Here is a 13,161-nt window from a genome sequence, read left to right on the forward strand (position 1 = left end):
TGCCCCCGGATCAGGCCTTTCTCCCTTCCCTCCTCACTGGGCCCTCACTGGGCCTGGTCCCAGGCACCACCTGAGGTCTCGGGCCCGCCCCTGGAGCCTCAGTTTCCCTGTGCGGACGGCCCTGGGCACCACCACGTGACCCTGAGGAGTGGCCCGTGGGTTCCAGTGCAGAAAGGCGAAGGGGTAGCCGCCTCGTGGGCCCCTGCAGGCCCTCCCCCTCCTCCCCAAGCTCAGCGAGCAGCTTCTGGGAAACCTTCCCTCCCCCTGCCCCCATCACATTTCTCACACACGCATCACTCCCAGAGGCCACCAGGGGGCAGCCCAGAGCAGAGTCCAAAGCCCAGAGCCAGGAAGCCAAGTTCCAATTGTGCCTCAGGACCTGGGAGCCCCAGCCAAGTTACTTCACCTGTGTGTGCCTCAGTTTCCTTATCTGTTAAATGGGATGACGACAGCACCTCCCTCCAGGGGCAGCTGTGAGACTCAAATGAGGCAATGTTTGTGTCTGGCGCACAGTAGGAGCTTTAGAACAACCAGGTTGGTTATCACGGCTGTAAGCTCAGTGAGCGCAAGGATGGAACCTTCTGGGGCAGCATCATGGGGGCCAGCCCCATGTCCAGCCCGCAGCACAGCCGGGTATAACACCCCCCACCAGGGGCAGCGCTGGGCGCTTCCAGGACAAAACCTGCCACTTCAGTCCACATGTTTATTTGGAAAAACTTCCTCAGATATACAGTAAGCGCCAGCGAGTCCCAGCCGAATCCAGAGCCGAGAGCAGGGAGCCCAGACACAGAGGGTTCCACCCGCCCTCGGGGCCTTCTGTCAGTCGTCGTGCTGACGCCATCTGGATCCTCCCCACCGAACCCCACTCTGGGGACAGTGCTGGGGCGAAGGCCGGGGAGCCCCCCCAGCCCCACAGGGCCCGGCCCCAGGGAGGATCCGAGCCAGGGAGCCCCAGGGACCGGCCAAGTGGGGAGTCTGGCAGACAAGGGGGAACTTCCATCCAAGTGTCCGTCCGGGCCCGGGCCAGCAGCAGCGCGGCTGCAGAGCAGGGGCCCAGCAGGCCAGGCTCAGGCCCGACGCGCCTTCTTCTGCTGCTTCTTCTCGGCCTTCAGGGCCTCGTCGTGCGCCTTCCTCTTCTGGGCCAGTTTGTTGGCCTGAGAGAGGGAGAAAGTGCTTTAAACGAGGCCGGGCAGGGTCTGGCTCGGTTCTCCCTCCCCAAAGACTCTGGGCTGAGCAAGAGGGTCGGGAAAGACCGACTGAAGTGTGTCCAGCCCCTTCTTGTTCCGGGGGCACAAACTGCTGCACAGAGAGTCATCCAGACCCAGGCTCTGTCTAAAACGGGGGTGTCAGGGCTGGGAAGGGGGGGGGCTGAGAATGGGGGTGTTTAAAGCTGCCCCAGCTGAGGTGGCTGCAGGAGGAGGAGGAGGGGCACGGCAGCGGGGGTGGGTGGGTGGGGGTAGGGAGGGCAGGGCCCAGCTCACCTCGCGCACTTTCCGCCTCTTGCCGAACATGATCTTGTCGTACAGATACTTCTCCCTCTTCCTCATGGTCATGATGGCCAGCCTCTTCGCCTCGTTCTCCTCCTCCTGGGGCAGCTGACGCCTCTTGTCCAGGGTCCCCATGGTCACCTGTGGTTTCTGGGGAGACCAGCACACGTCATGACCTCGGCCCCTAGAGGATTGTGGGGGGCAGGCCCCATGGGGAAAGGGGGAAGGGAATGGGCCCTCCCCTCCCCCCCAGTCCTCCACCTGGGCTGAGCAGGCCTTTGGCCTCGCCAGGGCCCAGGGAGGGAGGTGCAATTACGACCCATTTTACAGGTAAAGGAAACTGAGGCAGGAGGGCCTTGCCAGGGTCCCACAGCTGGTCCTCAGGGCCAAGATGCCCAATCCTGCAAGAGAAGCAGCCTGGGCCCCCAGGGAGTGGCATCTGTGTCCCGCTCCTCCCCCAGATGACCCCAGACATTCTTGTGGCCGTTTTCAGGCCCAGGCCTGAGGCCTCTGCCCCAAGTTACAAGGGAACAAATGGCAGAGGTGGCTCTAAAGCCCAACCCCTGACCCCAGGCCTGGCCCCTTTCAGTTCCAAGAGGCTGAGAAGACAGGGATGGCCGCCTGCCCCCTCCCCCTCTAGGGGCCCCAAATGCTGCCCCTGCGTCACTGGGACGGGCCAGGAGAAGAGGGGCTCAGGGTGCCCACTTGTGGTCAAGAACAGGGTCATCCCAAGGCCCCAGTCCTCGAGATGCTTCGGTCCCATTGTGTCCCTGGCCCCGGGAAAGTGGGGCGGCCCCCCTACCTTTGTCTGTGTCCTCTGCGCTTCCATCACCTTCAGTTTAGCCTCTTCTTCTTTCTCTGAACCTTCCTCTTCCTCCTCTTCCTCTTGGTCATCACCTCCTTCACCATCCTCCTCCTCCTCACCTTCCTCCTCTTCTTCCTCCTCCTCCTCCTCTTCCGACTCTGACTCAGCCTCCTTTCCTATAGGAAACACCCGGGGACATGTGGCAGCAGGCCGAGGCCCCCCATCCTCCCTCCCTTGTCAGAAGCCCCCCGGCCCCCTCTCTGCCTGCGTGGGCTGGGGGTTACCTGGGGTCTCGCCCCGCTGCAGGGCCAGCAGCTTCAGCTTCTCGGGGGGCACGTAGTCTCCTTCCTTCTCGATCACGAAGGGCGAGAGGTGGGGGGGCAGCAGCACCCCGGGGAAGTAGTCCTCCACGGGGAGTCGGAGCCGGGCGTTGACCGAGTCAAACACCCACTGGGGCTGGACGTAGCACCTGGAGGGGTGGGGGAGATGGGCTCGAGGCTGGTGCGGGGGAGGGGAGGGGACGGGAGGGGTCGAGGGGCGGTACTCACCGGCCGATGATGGGGACGGGCGGCAGGGGCCGGTCCACGATCTGATGGGTGATGGAAGGCTCCTTCTCCTCGAATGTGGCTCCGATGCACAAAGACTTGTCCCATGACACTTCGCCCCCGAAACTCCTGCACAGGGAAGGGGAGGGGGAGGGGTGGGTGAGGCGGGTGCCCGGCGGGAAGGGCAGGAGGGCCAGGGGGTGGGAGGGGGTGCGGAGAACAGCCGCGGGGCAGGGCCATGACCAGGCAGCTCCCAGAGGGATGCCACCAGGCCAAGGTGGCGCTCGGACATCGCTGCCACCGCTCGGACATCGCCGCCCCCCCTTCCTTAACCTGGGCGGGGGCCAGTCCCTGTCTGTGCCCTGTGCCCGGCCCCCACCGCGCAGGGACTTCAGAGAAGAGCTTCACCTTCTGGTGCCCCCCCCCCCCCACGCATTATCTCACACATAGCGACACGTGCACACGAACCGCTCACCCGCGCCTGCGCGCTCACACACGTCTCCCACTCACACCCCCGCGCACAGACACGCCCGGGGCTGACCTGATGATGAAGGCCAGGGCCTCCCGGGGGACCTCCCTGTTCAGGAAGAACTTCAGCCCCTCGAAGAGCTTCTTGTGCTTCTCCTGGGCCTCCCGCTCCTTCCTCAGGCCCTCCTCTTGCTCAGCGTTCTCCTACGGGCACAGCAAGGAGGGGCCCCTGAGGTCCAGCTGTTCCCAGGGTCTCCCGGGCCCGCTCTCGCTGCCTCTGGATCCCCAGCCTCGGGGGATGTGGGAGGGAAGAGCAGTAATGGCCCCCTCCCCTATCCGGTCCACTGGCTTTTGGTGGAAAAATTCAGGGTCAAAGTGTCACGTAATAGTGGTGACCCCAAGCCGTCATTGAGCCTCAGTTTCCTCACCTGTATTACGGAGACTCCCCTCCCGTCCTCCTTGGGGGCGCGACCCCACGTAGCCCAGAAGCCCCTCTCACCCCATCAACAGGGAACTCGTCCATCTGCTCCTCCTCCTCGGTGACGGGCACCACCACGCGGGCCAGGCTTGCGCTCAAGGCCGACAGTTTCTGGAGAAAAGGGACCAAAGGAGAGCCTGGAGGGGAGGCCAGGCCAGCGAGCGGGCCGCTCTCCCCTCGTCCCAGCAGGCTCCGCGTCCCGGAGCTCGGGGAGTCCTGAGCGGCAGTTGGCCCCCAGGCCTTACCTCCAGGGAGCTCTCGGAGTCCATGGCGTAGGCCTCCTCGTCCTGATCTTTGGACTCTTGGTCTTTGGGCCTCTCGAGCTAGAAGAGGCCAAGAGTGAGAATGAGGATGCCCGTGCTCTGTGCACCAGGGCAGGCGGGTCCTCTGACACCGGACACCACGGGCCCCTGGCCCAGCAAGAGAACCACAAGGACAGGGGCCCGTGACCCAGACACAGACGCCCCTGGGGCTCCCACAAGGGGGCACGTTACCTTGGGAGGATACTGAAGGTTGAGTGTCTGGTAGAGGCGGAAGTTGACGAAGCCCAGGAGGGTGGTGTAGAACTCGGTGAAGGTGGCCATGACTCGGTAGTCCACGTCGGTTGGATGCTGGGGAAGCCAAAGTGGGGGAATATGAGGGGGGGTCACAGGGCAGGCAGAGCCAGGAACCCCAGGCCCACAGTATTGGGCCAGGAAGCACTGCCTCTAGGCACGAGGGGGCATATGGAACTTTGCCTCCATAGAGCTGTGGCCCAGGAGAAGGGTGAGATGTGGGACCAGCTGTGTTGCCCCTCCCCCATCACACTCATGGCTGCCTCCTCTGAGCCTTTGTTCCATCCCTAAGTGGGGGTTGGGACCTGTCCTTGAAGGTCGGGAACAAATTGTTCCCAGAGAAAACAAGAACCCTGGGCCAGGAGAGAAACAGCCCCAGGTCACTGCTGGAAAGGAAATGCAAAGCACAAGCCCCCGAGACGGCGCCTCCCACCCAGCACATGGGCAAAGATGGAGGGGTCGGGGGGAGACGGGGGAGCGAGCGCATTGTTGGTGGAGCTGCACCGTGGTGCGACAGGCCGGCGAGCAACTTGGAATCACGCGGAGACAGCGGCCGGGGAGCCTGGTCCTTGGCACCCAGACACTTCCCTTGTGGACAAATGTCCCCAAAAGGTCAGCGAAAAAAAGAGCAGTTCCCGTTTCCAGGCTGTCTTTATGACAGGACTTTTGTAGAGAACAGGACACTGAGAAACAATGAATGCGCTGGAGATGGAGAAGCGTGAGGGGATGGGGGTAAACTGAGGCAGAGGTGAGGACGAGCAGAAATGAGAATGCCCGGGGCCAACAGGCACGTGAGCAGGCCTATGGTGGAAGCCCAGGCTTGGCTCTGGGGAGGGAAGAACATGGGCCTCCTGATGCCCTCTCTGAAGAGCTGGGGGACTATGGGCATCAGCTGGGCAGGGTCAAGCCTGGTGCTGGGAGGCAGGATTCAGATCGGAGCAAGATTTCCGTGGAAGTTAATGCTGGAAGGGCCCCCCCGGGCCGCTCCCTCATTCTAATGAGGAGAAAGCAGGGCCCAGAAGGCCTTGTCCCAGGTCACAACTCAAACACAAGAAGGTTCGGGGGGGGGGGGGTCTGGCCCTTCTTGGCCGCCCTGCCCCCCCACCTTACAGGCAGGAGGGCTAAGCCAGAGCCCCTTCTTCCCCACCGCTGCCCTCCCCCCATCTGCTCTGCACCCGCTCCCTGTGGGGGAGGGACTGGCCTGCTCAGAGCGGGAGCTTCCTGCGGGCAGGGCCTGCACCTGTCTGTCTCTCCCCCATTGAGCCCTGGGCCTGGCACACAGCAGGCACTTAACCAGCTCATGCCCCACGGGAAGGAGCAGATGTAGATTTGGCTCTTGGGAAGGAGATGCGGCCCCCGGAATTCCCCGACAGGGGCCGGGCCAGCGACCTCACAGGGATGTTCCCAGGCAGCCAGTGGATACAGAGCCGGCCGGGAGGTCTCCAGTGACCCGGGCCACGGCAGCTCCTGCCACCAGGAATCCGTCTCCCTGCAGACCCCAGGCAAAGGGGCACAGGGGCGCAGGGGGAGGCTTCGTGGCCAACAAGGTTTAGCGCAAGAGACAGAGGGAGGACGAGGGGGTACCCGGGGATCCCCAAGCTGTCGGCAGGCCTGGCCCGGGCCCAGGAGGAGGCAGGTGCGCTCACAGCGCAGAGGTCAGAGATCTGACGAGCGAGGAAGGGTGGGATGGTGATGGGGCCATGAGGGGTTGTGGGGGGTGGGCCCCGAGGGAGGGAGGCAGAGGAGGCTCATCCCCATGAGACCTCAGAGCTCTGGGGGGTCTCAAACAGACCTGAGGAGGCTCATGAGAGACGGCAGAGAGCAGAGAAGGCACCTGATGGCTCCCCCTCCCCCGGCCCCTTTCATTGGCTCCCTATTCAGCGGCCCCAGAGAAACACAAAGGGAGCAGCTGAGCTTCCCGAGGTGGGAGGGAGGAAGGGAGAGCGCACCCAGCCCCAGCTGGGCCTGGACAGCTGTCAGTAAGTCCCACCCCCCTAGGAAAAGGACCCCAGCCTCCCCCTCCTACCCGGCCCATCCAAGGTCTGCAAGCCCAGGGAGCGGGGAGACACTGCACAGCAGGAGGGCTCCCAAAGGAGGGACAGCACAGAGAGCAGCCCCCCCCCCCCCCCAGGAGAGGATGGCACAGACAACAGGGCCCCCCCAGAGAGGGAACAGCACAGTCCCCCAAAAAGGGCATGTCTGGAAGAGCAGGGCCCCCCCCACAGAGAGGGAACGGCTCAGCAGCCCCCACCATGGCTGACTCAGCTCAGTTTTTATAAATGGATCCTGGCTAAGATCCTAAGCCCAGAGGGTGCTGGGAGGTTCACCCCAGGGGCAGAGACCGTGTTCCCCCCCACCCCCCACTCCGTGGGGGGAAGTCGAGAAGATGTGGAGGAGTCCCTGACAGATCTCCTCAAGAGACCTGCCCAAGATCAGAAAGAGGCTTTAGACCCGGGGCCTTGGCCTGACATCCCGAGCTGGGCAAAAGGGGACACTCACATTGTGGGAGAAGGCGTAGGGGGTGATCCACACGATGGGCTGGCCCAGCACCTCGGCCTGGTAGTAAATCCCTTTGATCGACAGGAAGACCTGGGGGGGGGGGGGCAGGGAGGGGTGCCCAGAGCCGGGGTCCCCAGGCGCACCTTGCGCAGAGCCCGGGAGGCAATGATGTAGTTGAGGAACTCCACGGTGAGCCTCCGGCACAGCTGGATGGTCTGAACGTGGCACTTGCCCGTCCGGGGGAAGGTGGAGAACAGGAAGCACATGGAGAGGGCATCATCCAGGTCTCGCAGGGCATCGATGAAAGAGGGGTACCTGGAGCGACAGAGTGGGAATGAAGAGAGCTGGGGAGCCCCGGAGCCACGGGGACCCCCAGGGGCTTAGGCCCTTGGCCCCCGTTTCCCTGATGCTGCTCCTGACCAAGGCCACCCTGGATGCTCTGGCCAAGTGGTTCCTGGGGGAGGGGTCACTAGTTGGCGCCACAGTGTACAGAGCAATAGGCTGAGACTCTTTGCCAGCTGGTGTTCCCGGCAAGTCCCTTACCCACGTGCCTCTGTCAAAGGAGGGGGAGGGGAAAGCGTCAACCCGGCCAATCTCGGCCAAGAAAACCCCGCAGGGGGTCACTGAGAGCAGAGCCAGCTGGCAGGCCTCTGAGCTTCTGGTTGAAGGGCACAGGGGAAGCGGGCACTCCCCCAGTCACCCCAGACTCTTCAGGGACGCCCAACTGGACAAAGTTTTGACAAGGAGCCTGGGGTCCGAGTCATGAAAAGCCCCACGGGGCAGGGGCGGCCGGGGGCAGAGGAGCAGCAGATGCCAGCCTGGCGGGGGAAGGCCCCGGGCGGCCGAGTCCCAGAGGCCGAGTCTCAGAGGCGGCACCGGGCCATCCCAAGAGCGCCCCCCTGACCCCGGCCCAGAGGCCCCGGGGCTCACCTCTCCTTGATGATGTGGTCAAGCTTGTAGATAGGCTTGTTGTCCTTCAGCCGCTCCACTGTGTTCCACTCGCTCTTTCCATAGGCTTTCCGGAGCTTTCTGACGAACACCTGCCCAGAGGGAGGCCCAGGGCCGCCTTTTAAAGCCTCCCTTCTTCACCATGAGCACCAAACTGCCCGTTTCCAGAGACTCCATGAGGAGTCCCGAAACTTTCCCGCCTCCTTTTTCTGCTGCTCTAGACTTTGAAGGCGACAATGACTTTTCTCTGCCTCCACCTTGCTGTCCCCCTCCCTCTTCCCCTCCCCACTCCCACTGTCCCCAATTAACACGAAAACACCAAGTCTGTCACAGAGCCACGTAATGGAACACAACGAGCGCCCGGGGGCAGGGCCACAGGACCCACCGCCCAGATCTGCCGCCCCCACTGAGTTCCCGCTGCACCCGGTCACTGACCCAGCCCAGATCCCCCACATTGTTCTTCCCCCACGTGAGGACCCCAGGACCCCCTGAGCCACAGCCCATTAGGCCCCTCCCCAGCAGACGGCCAACCCTCAGGCCCCGACCCTCGGCTCCCAGGAGGCATCTCAGGCCGTCCTCATGGGCCACGTGCAGGCAGAGCTCCGGGAAGGGCCCCAGGGAAGGGCCCCGAGAAGCCTCCCACACTCCGTGGGCTCTGTGGAGGCCGAGACTCAGGGCTGCTGGGAGCCCCTCTGGTCTAAGGCCGGTCGGGCCATGGCCGGTGCCTCCCAATTTCTGCAGGGATTCCCGGCCCGTGGCCCGCAGCTGGCAGGAGGCCGGCACAGGGTCACAGCTGCACCAGGACAGCAGAGACCTGATCTTACGGCTCCTGTTTTACAAAGGGGCAGGACCGAGGCCCAGAGGGCTCCCACGGCTGCCCCGGAGTGCCAGCTTCTCTCCCTGGGCCCGGGGGGGCCGGCTCAGGGAGGCTTCTGTCCCCACCAGACTAGAAGCTTCTCGAGGCCCCTCCCCCAAGACTCTGTGCCCACATCGGGAAAAGCCTACGCCCGACTGCCCATGAGAGCCAAGGGCAGGGGAGGCCAGAGCCGGGCAGCCTGCCTCAGGCTCCCTCCCCCTCAGCTTGGGAGGGTAAATGCCCTCCAGAGGACAAGTCAGACGCAAGAGAGAGAATCCCAGGGAAGAACTTTGTGTGTCTCTCCCTGGCAGAGTTCCCCTCCCAAGTGGCTCAGGGCTTCCTGGTGCCAAATGTAACCACGACACAAGCGACCAAGTCACGTGGAGCCGTCTACTGTGGTCCTGAGCAAGGGGGCAGGGGGGAGGAGGGGAAGGGCCCGAGAACAGGGGGTATCAGGGCTGCTGGGGAGTGGGGCTCACAACAGGGATGTCACAGCAAGAGACCCCAGACTAAGGAGGCCTGATCTGGCCAAGCCCCTTCCTTCCAGAAGCTAGGGGGGCAGCATGGGCCAGGGCTCATGGGATACGGAAGCAGAGGCTGGACCTGTGTCGTTCCCTCCCCCCAGAAAAGTCTTTCTACTGCTAACTCCCATCTTACTTCGGCAGAGGCGCCTACCGTCCCTGTGAGGAGGGGCCAGAGTCCCCGAGGAGGAAACTGAGTTTCTATGGATCTGAGCAATCTGCCCAGGAGCAGAGGCAGGATCTGAGGCAGGATTCGCGCCCAGCTTCTCCCACTGGAGAATCCCTGGCTAACGACTTCCAGCCTCCTCTGCCTCCCTGCCCGAGCCCGCACCCCATCTGCCCGACACTGAGGGCCCGGGGAGGACCACACAGCCCTGCCTCCCACCGGGAGCTGAGAAGCTTCTGCCAGGGCCTGGGCTAAACCCCGGGGGCACAAAGAGAAGGAAGAGCTGGACTCTGCCTGTGAGGAGCTTCCAGTCAGAAGGGGAGCCGGCCCCCCCACCCCAACCCCCAACCACAACAAAGACAGCCGAGCCCACGGCCAGGCGAAGCGAAGCCTGACCTTGTAGTCCCGGAACTTGTTGACGATGGGCTCGTGGAGGAGAAATTTGATGTCCTTGAGCAGGTAGAAGGTCCTGGCGGCCGTGGAGCCCTTGTTCACCTTCTTCTTATGTTTGGGCTCATGGGGGTAAATGCCCTTCAGGATACACAGGCGTCTGAAACAGGCAAAGGCACGAGAGATGGGCACTCGCTCTCTGCAGGCTGAGAAAGGGGCGCCCCGGGCCCCGGGGCTGCCTGGGCCCCGTCAGCGACCGTGGGCCCTGCTCAGCCCCCCAGCTCCCAGCCCAGAATCCCAGGCAGAGGGTGGGCAGCTGCCAGCTCTCCCGTGCGTTAGCCGGAGCCCAGGCGGCGTGGTGGCCGGCAAAGGCAGGAAGGCCCCTCAGAACGCCCCCACAGCAAGCACACAGAGTCCCAGATGCGCCGCACGTGAGCAAGGGCAAAGGACCCCGGGCCCTCCTCCCACCCTGGCCCTACGTGGCAGACAAAAGCCCCGTCCTCCCACCCCTAAGGGGGTGCCGGGAAGACCAAACGGCTGTATTTGCTGGCAATTTGCAGTGTCGGCTAAAAGGGTCCTGTCACCTTGATGCACCCAGAAACGGGAGCTGCCATTCACAGCAGCCCACTGAGATTGTGGATAAAACAGAGCTCAGCACGAGAAGGGCCCCTTCATGGGCCCCCAGAAAGGCAAGTCCGATTGACAGAAGGTCAGAGTTGGAAGGGGAGCAGGGTCACGGGGGCAAAGAGCAAGAGATTTAAAGCCAGGGAACCCGAATTCAAATCCAGGCTCACATAAGAATAGCAGAAGTTTTGCAAACTTCTTTGCCAACCGTTCCTCATTTTATCCTCCCTGGGAAGTCCCCATTCTACAGAGGAAGAAACTGAGGCAGTTCGTTGGCTGCCACTGCTACCCCTCGTTTTCCTCAGCGGAAGAATGAGCGTTGTGCACGTCTCACCGTGCAGACAAGAAAGTGAGGGGCAGGGCCCTGAGGGGCTGCGCCTGCTGCCCCTGACCAGCTCAATGCTCTGAGAGCTGAGGAAGGAGGGGAGCCGAAGGAGTGCTGGGAGAGGGGGTCCCGCCTGAGGGCTGGGCTCCCGAGGCCCCTTTCTCACCTGAAGTCGGCGAGGCTCAGCTGGAGCTTCTTCCTGGCTTTGTTTCTGGTGATGTAGTTGGTGGCAGATCCGCGCTCGTACTTCCCGTGGGGAGGAAAACAGGTTTCTCTGTTAGGGGTCCCGCCGTCCCATCACTGGGAGCTCGGCCGCCCAGCAGGAGGCGCTAGGGGTCCCGCCGTCCCATCACTGGGAGCTCGGCCGCCCAGCAGGAGGCGCTAGGGGTCCCGCCGTCCCATCACTGGGAGCTCGGCCGCCCAGCAGGAGGCGCTAGGGGTCCCGCCGTCCCATCACTGGGAGCTCGCCGCCCAGCAGGAGGCGCTAGGGGTCCCGCCGTCCCATCACTGGGAGCTCGGCTGTCCGAGCACAAGCTGAGGGCGCTACCTTGGAGAGCGCCGGAACCTCCCAGCCCGGCAGGCGGCCTCTCTGGGGCCACCGCAGCTCGGGGCCGTCAGTCTAGAGCGAGCGGAGAGCGCCAAGGAGGGAGAAATGCGGGACGCGAGGACGCCACGCCCCCGCTGGCCCCGCACCTGCAGCGAGGCTGGCCTCTGAAGCCGGGTCTTGGAACCTCAAGTCCGGATTGTCCAGCTGGATGGAGGGGCCCCCAGCCCCGCCCCCCGGGACGCCGCCCGTCCTCCGACCTCAGCCGTCCTCGTGACCAGAGGGCCTTTCCCCCGGCACAGCTCTCCATCCCTGCTTCAGGGATCCTCGCCGCCCCCGGCCCCGCATCCCCTCCCCTCAGAAGCCCCTCCCTCCGCCGGCCCCTCCCCCCATCACCCGTTCCCCCCGACTCCTCCCCGGCTCCTCCGTACCTTCTTCTTCTCCAAGCCCCCCATAGCTGCCTCTTCTCCCGGCCGGGATCGCGGCCACCACCGCAACAACAGCCGCGGCAGGCACTTCCTGTCCACGCGGCCTCCGCAGGACCACGTGCTTCCGGGCGCTAAAGGGCCCCGGCCCGCCTCCTGTCGTCCTACTGTGTGCCTGCTCGAAGCCACAAGGGCTCCGCGGGGGGCTCAGCCAGCAGGTCCTTTCCCCTACACGGGGAGGTGCCGTAACCGGGGGTGCCGGATAACGAGGGCTCCAGGCCGGCGATTCCGAACCGGGAAATGAGAAACGACTTTTCAGGCAGCGCTCTGGACAGCCTGCTGGGGGCGTAACCCACCCTGAAGGCCGGAGGATGGCGCGAGGCACGCTGGGATGCAAGGGGGCGGAAATAGCGGCGGCCGTGAACGGTGGTAGATGGTAGAAGACTACAAGAGGCCGGAAATTACGGAGGTAAGTCCCGGAATTGTTGAGATGCAAGGGGGCGGAAACGGTGTGGCGTATGTTGGGATGCAAGGGGGCGGAAATAGCGGCGGCGGGAAGCTGTGTAGGGGCGGAACAGCCGCGGCGGCTGGGCCGCGGGGGATTGTGGGATACAGCGGGGCGCCCGCCCTAAGCTTAACTCCTGGGCTCCTTGGGAGAACGACGTCACCCCGGGCCCGGGGGCGTGGCCGCCGAGCCGGTAACCTCGTTGGGTCCTGGGATGGCGAAGTGAGCTGGCTGAGAGCCCTTCGCGGGGACCTGGTTTACCCTCCCCGGGAAATGGGACTAACCCACTTTTGTCGCCGTTTGCGGTTGGCTTGGGGGAGGGGCGAGGCGGGATTGGGTTCTAGTTCTGCGCGGGACACTTGGCGTCTCCGAAACCACCCTGAGGTGGGTGTATTGTGCGTTGCCCCATCCCCCACACCCTTCCCAGCAGGAGCCTCACATGCATAAAATCAGCAAAACGCAGAGAAAAGCGTGTAATGACCCGGGCAGCTTGATTAGGCACCTCCTGTGTACCAGGCTTCGTGCAAACACTACGTCTAATGAAGCTCACAGCCTGTCTGCGAGGGAGAGACGGTGGTGATCCCCCCCCCCCCTCCAGGGGTGAGGAAACGGAGGCAGAAGACAAAATAAACGGAATATTTAAAAATAAAGGGAGGGAAGGGACTTGCCCCGGGTCTGAGGCAGGATTCGAACCCACGGTCTGCGGGATCCTGGCGCAGATTCTGCGCCTTGGGGCACCCCCTGGCGGCAGCTGGCTGTACCGAGGGAAGCGAAGGCAGCGCTTGTGCTGCCAGAGGTCCTGGGGGCCAGGCGCAGGGCTGGGCATTGTAAACAGACGCCCCGCAGCCGGAGGCCCAGCCGTCCCTCCCCTCGAGGGGCTTACCTTCTCCCCGGGGAGAACTTACTCTGTAGCCTCTGGCCGGCCTCAGGTTCCTGGGCCGTTAAATGAAAGGAGGAGCTTGGGGGGGATGAAGGGTCCGACCTGGGCCCAGGCTCGGGGGTTTTAATTAGACTGAAAAAG

The 13,161-nt window shown here is 63.8% G+C and overlaps 1 protein-coding gene across 1 annotated transcript; it reads right to left on the reverse strand.

Annotated features, from left to right (window-relative positions):
- Positions 1–689: 689 nt before the first annotated feature.
- On the reverse strand, positions 690–12,063 carry PES1 (pescadillo ribosomal biogenesis factor 1). The gene is made up of 15 exons (XM_031948915.1): positions 11,642–12,063; positions 10,833–10,912; positions 9,724–9,877; positions 7,767–7,876; positions 6,980–7,151; positions 6,837–6,926; positions 4,278–4,394; positions 4,029–4,106; positions 3,805–3,894; positions 3,379–3,509; positions 2,841–2,966; positions 2,577–2,761; positions 2,290–2,468; positions 1,482–1,637; positions 690–1,154 (listed from the first exon to the last, which is right to left on the reverse strand). Exons 1-15 carry the CDS (start codon positions 11,663–11,665, stop codon positions 1,068–1,070), a joined length of 1,779 nt encoding a protein of 592 aa, XP_031804775.1. The 5' UTR covers positions 11,666–12,063; the 3' UTR covers positions 690–1,067.
- Positions 12,064–13,161: the final 1,098 nt, after the last annotated feature.

Source organism: Sarcophilus harrisii, chromosome 1 (assembly GCF_902635505.1).
Source record: "Sarcophilus harrisii chromosome 1, mSarHar1.11, whole genome shotgun sequence".
Lineage (NCBI taxonomy): Eukaryota > Metazoa > Chordata > Mammalia > Dasyuromorphia > Dasyuridae > Sarcophilus > Sarcophilus harrisii.

Excerpts from the sequence above, each read along its gene's own strand:
- PES1 (XM_031948915.1), bottom strand. The coding sequence starts at position 11,665 with ATGGGGGGCTTGGAGAAGAAGAAG. Across the intron at positions 10,913-11,641 it reads GGGGCTTGGAGAAGAAGAAG|TACGAGCGCGGATCTGCCAC; the intron begins GTACGGAGGAGC and ends CCCCACGGGAAG. Across the intron at positions 1,638-2,289 it reads CGCAGAGGACACAGACAAAG|AAACCACAGGTGACCATGGG; the intron begins GTAGGGGGGCCG and ends TGGTCTCCCCAG.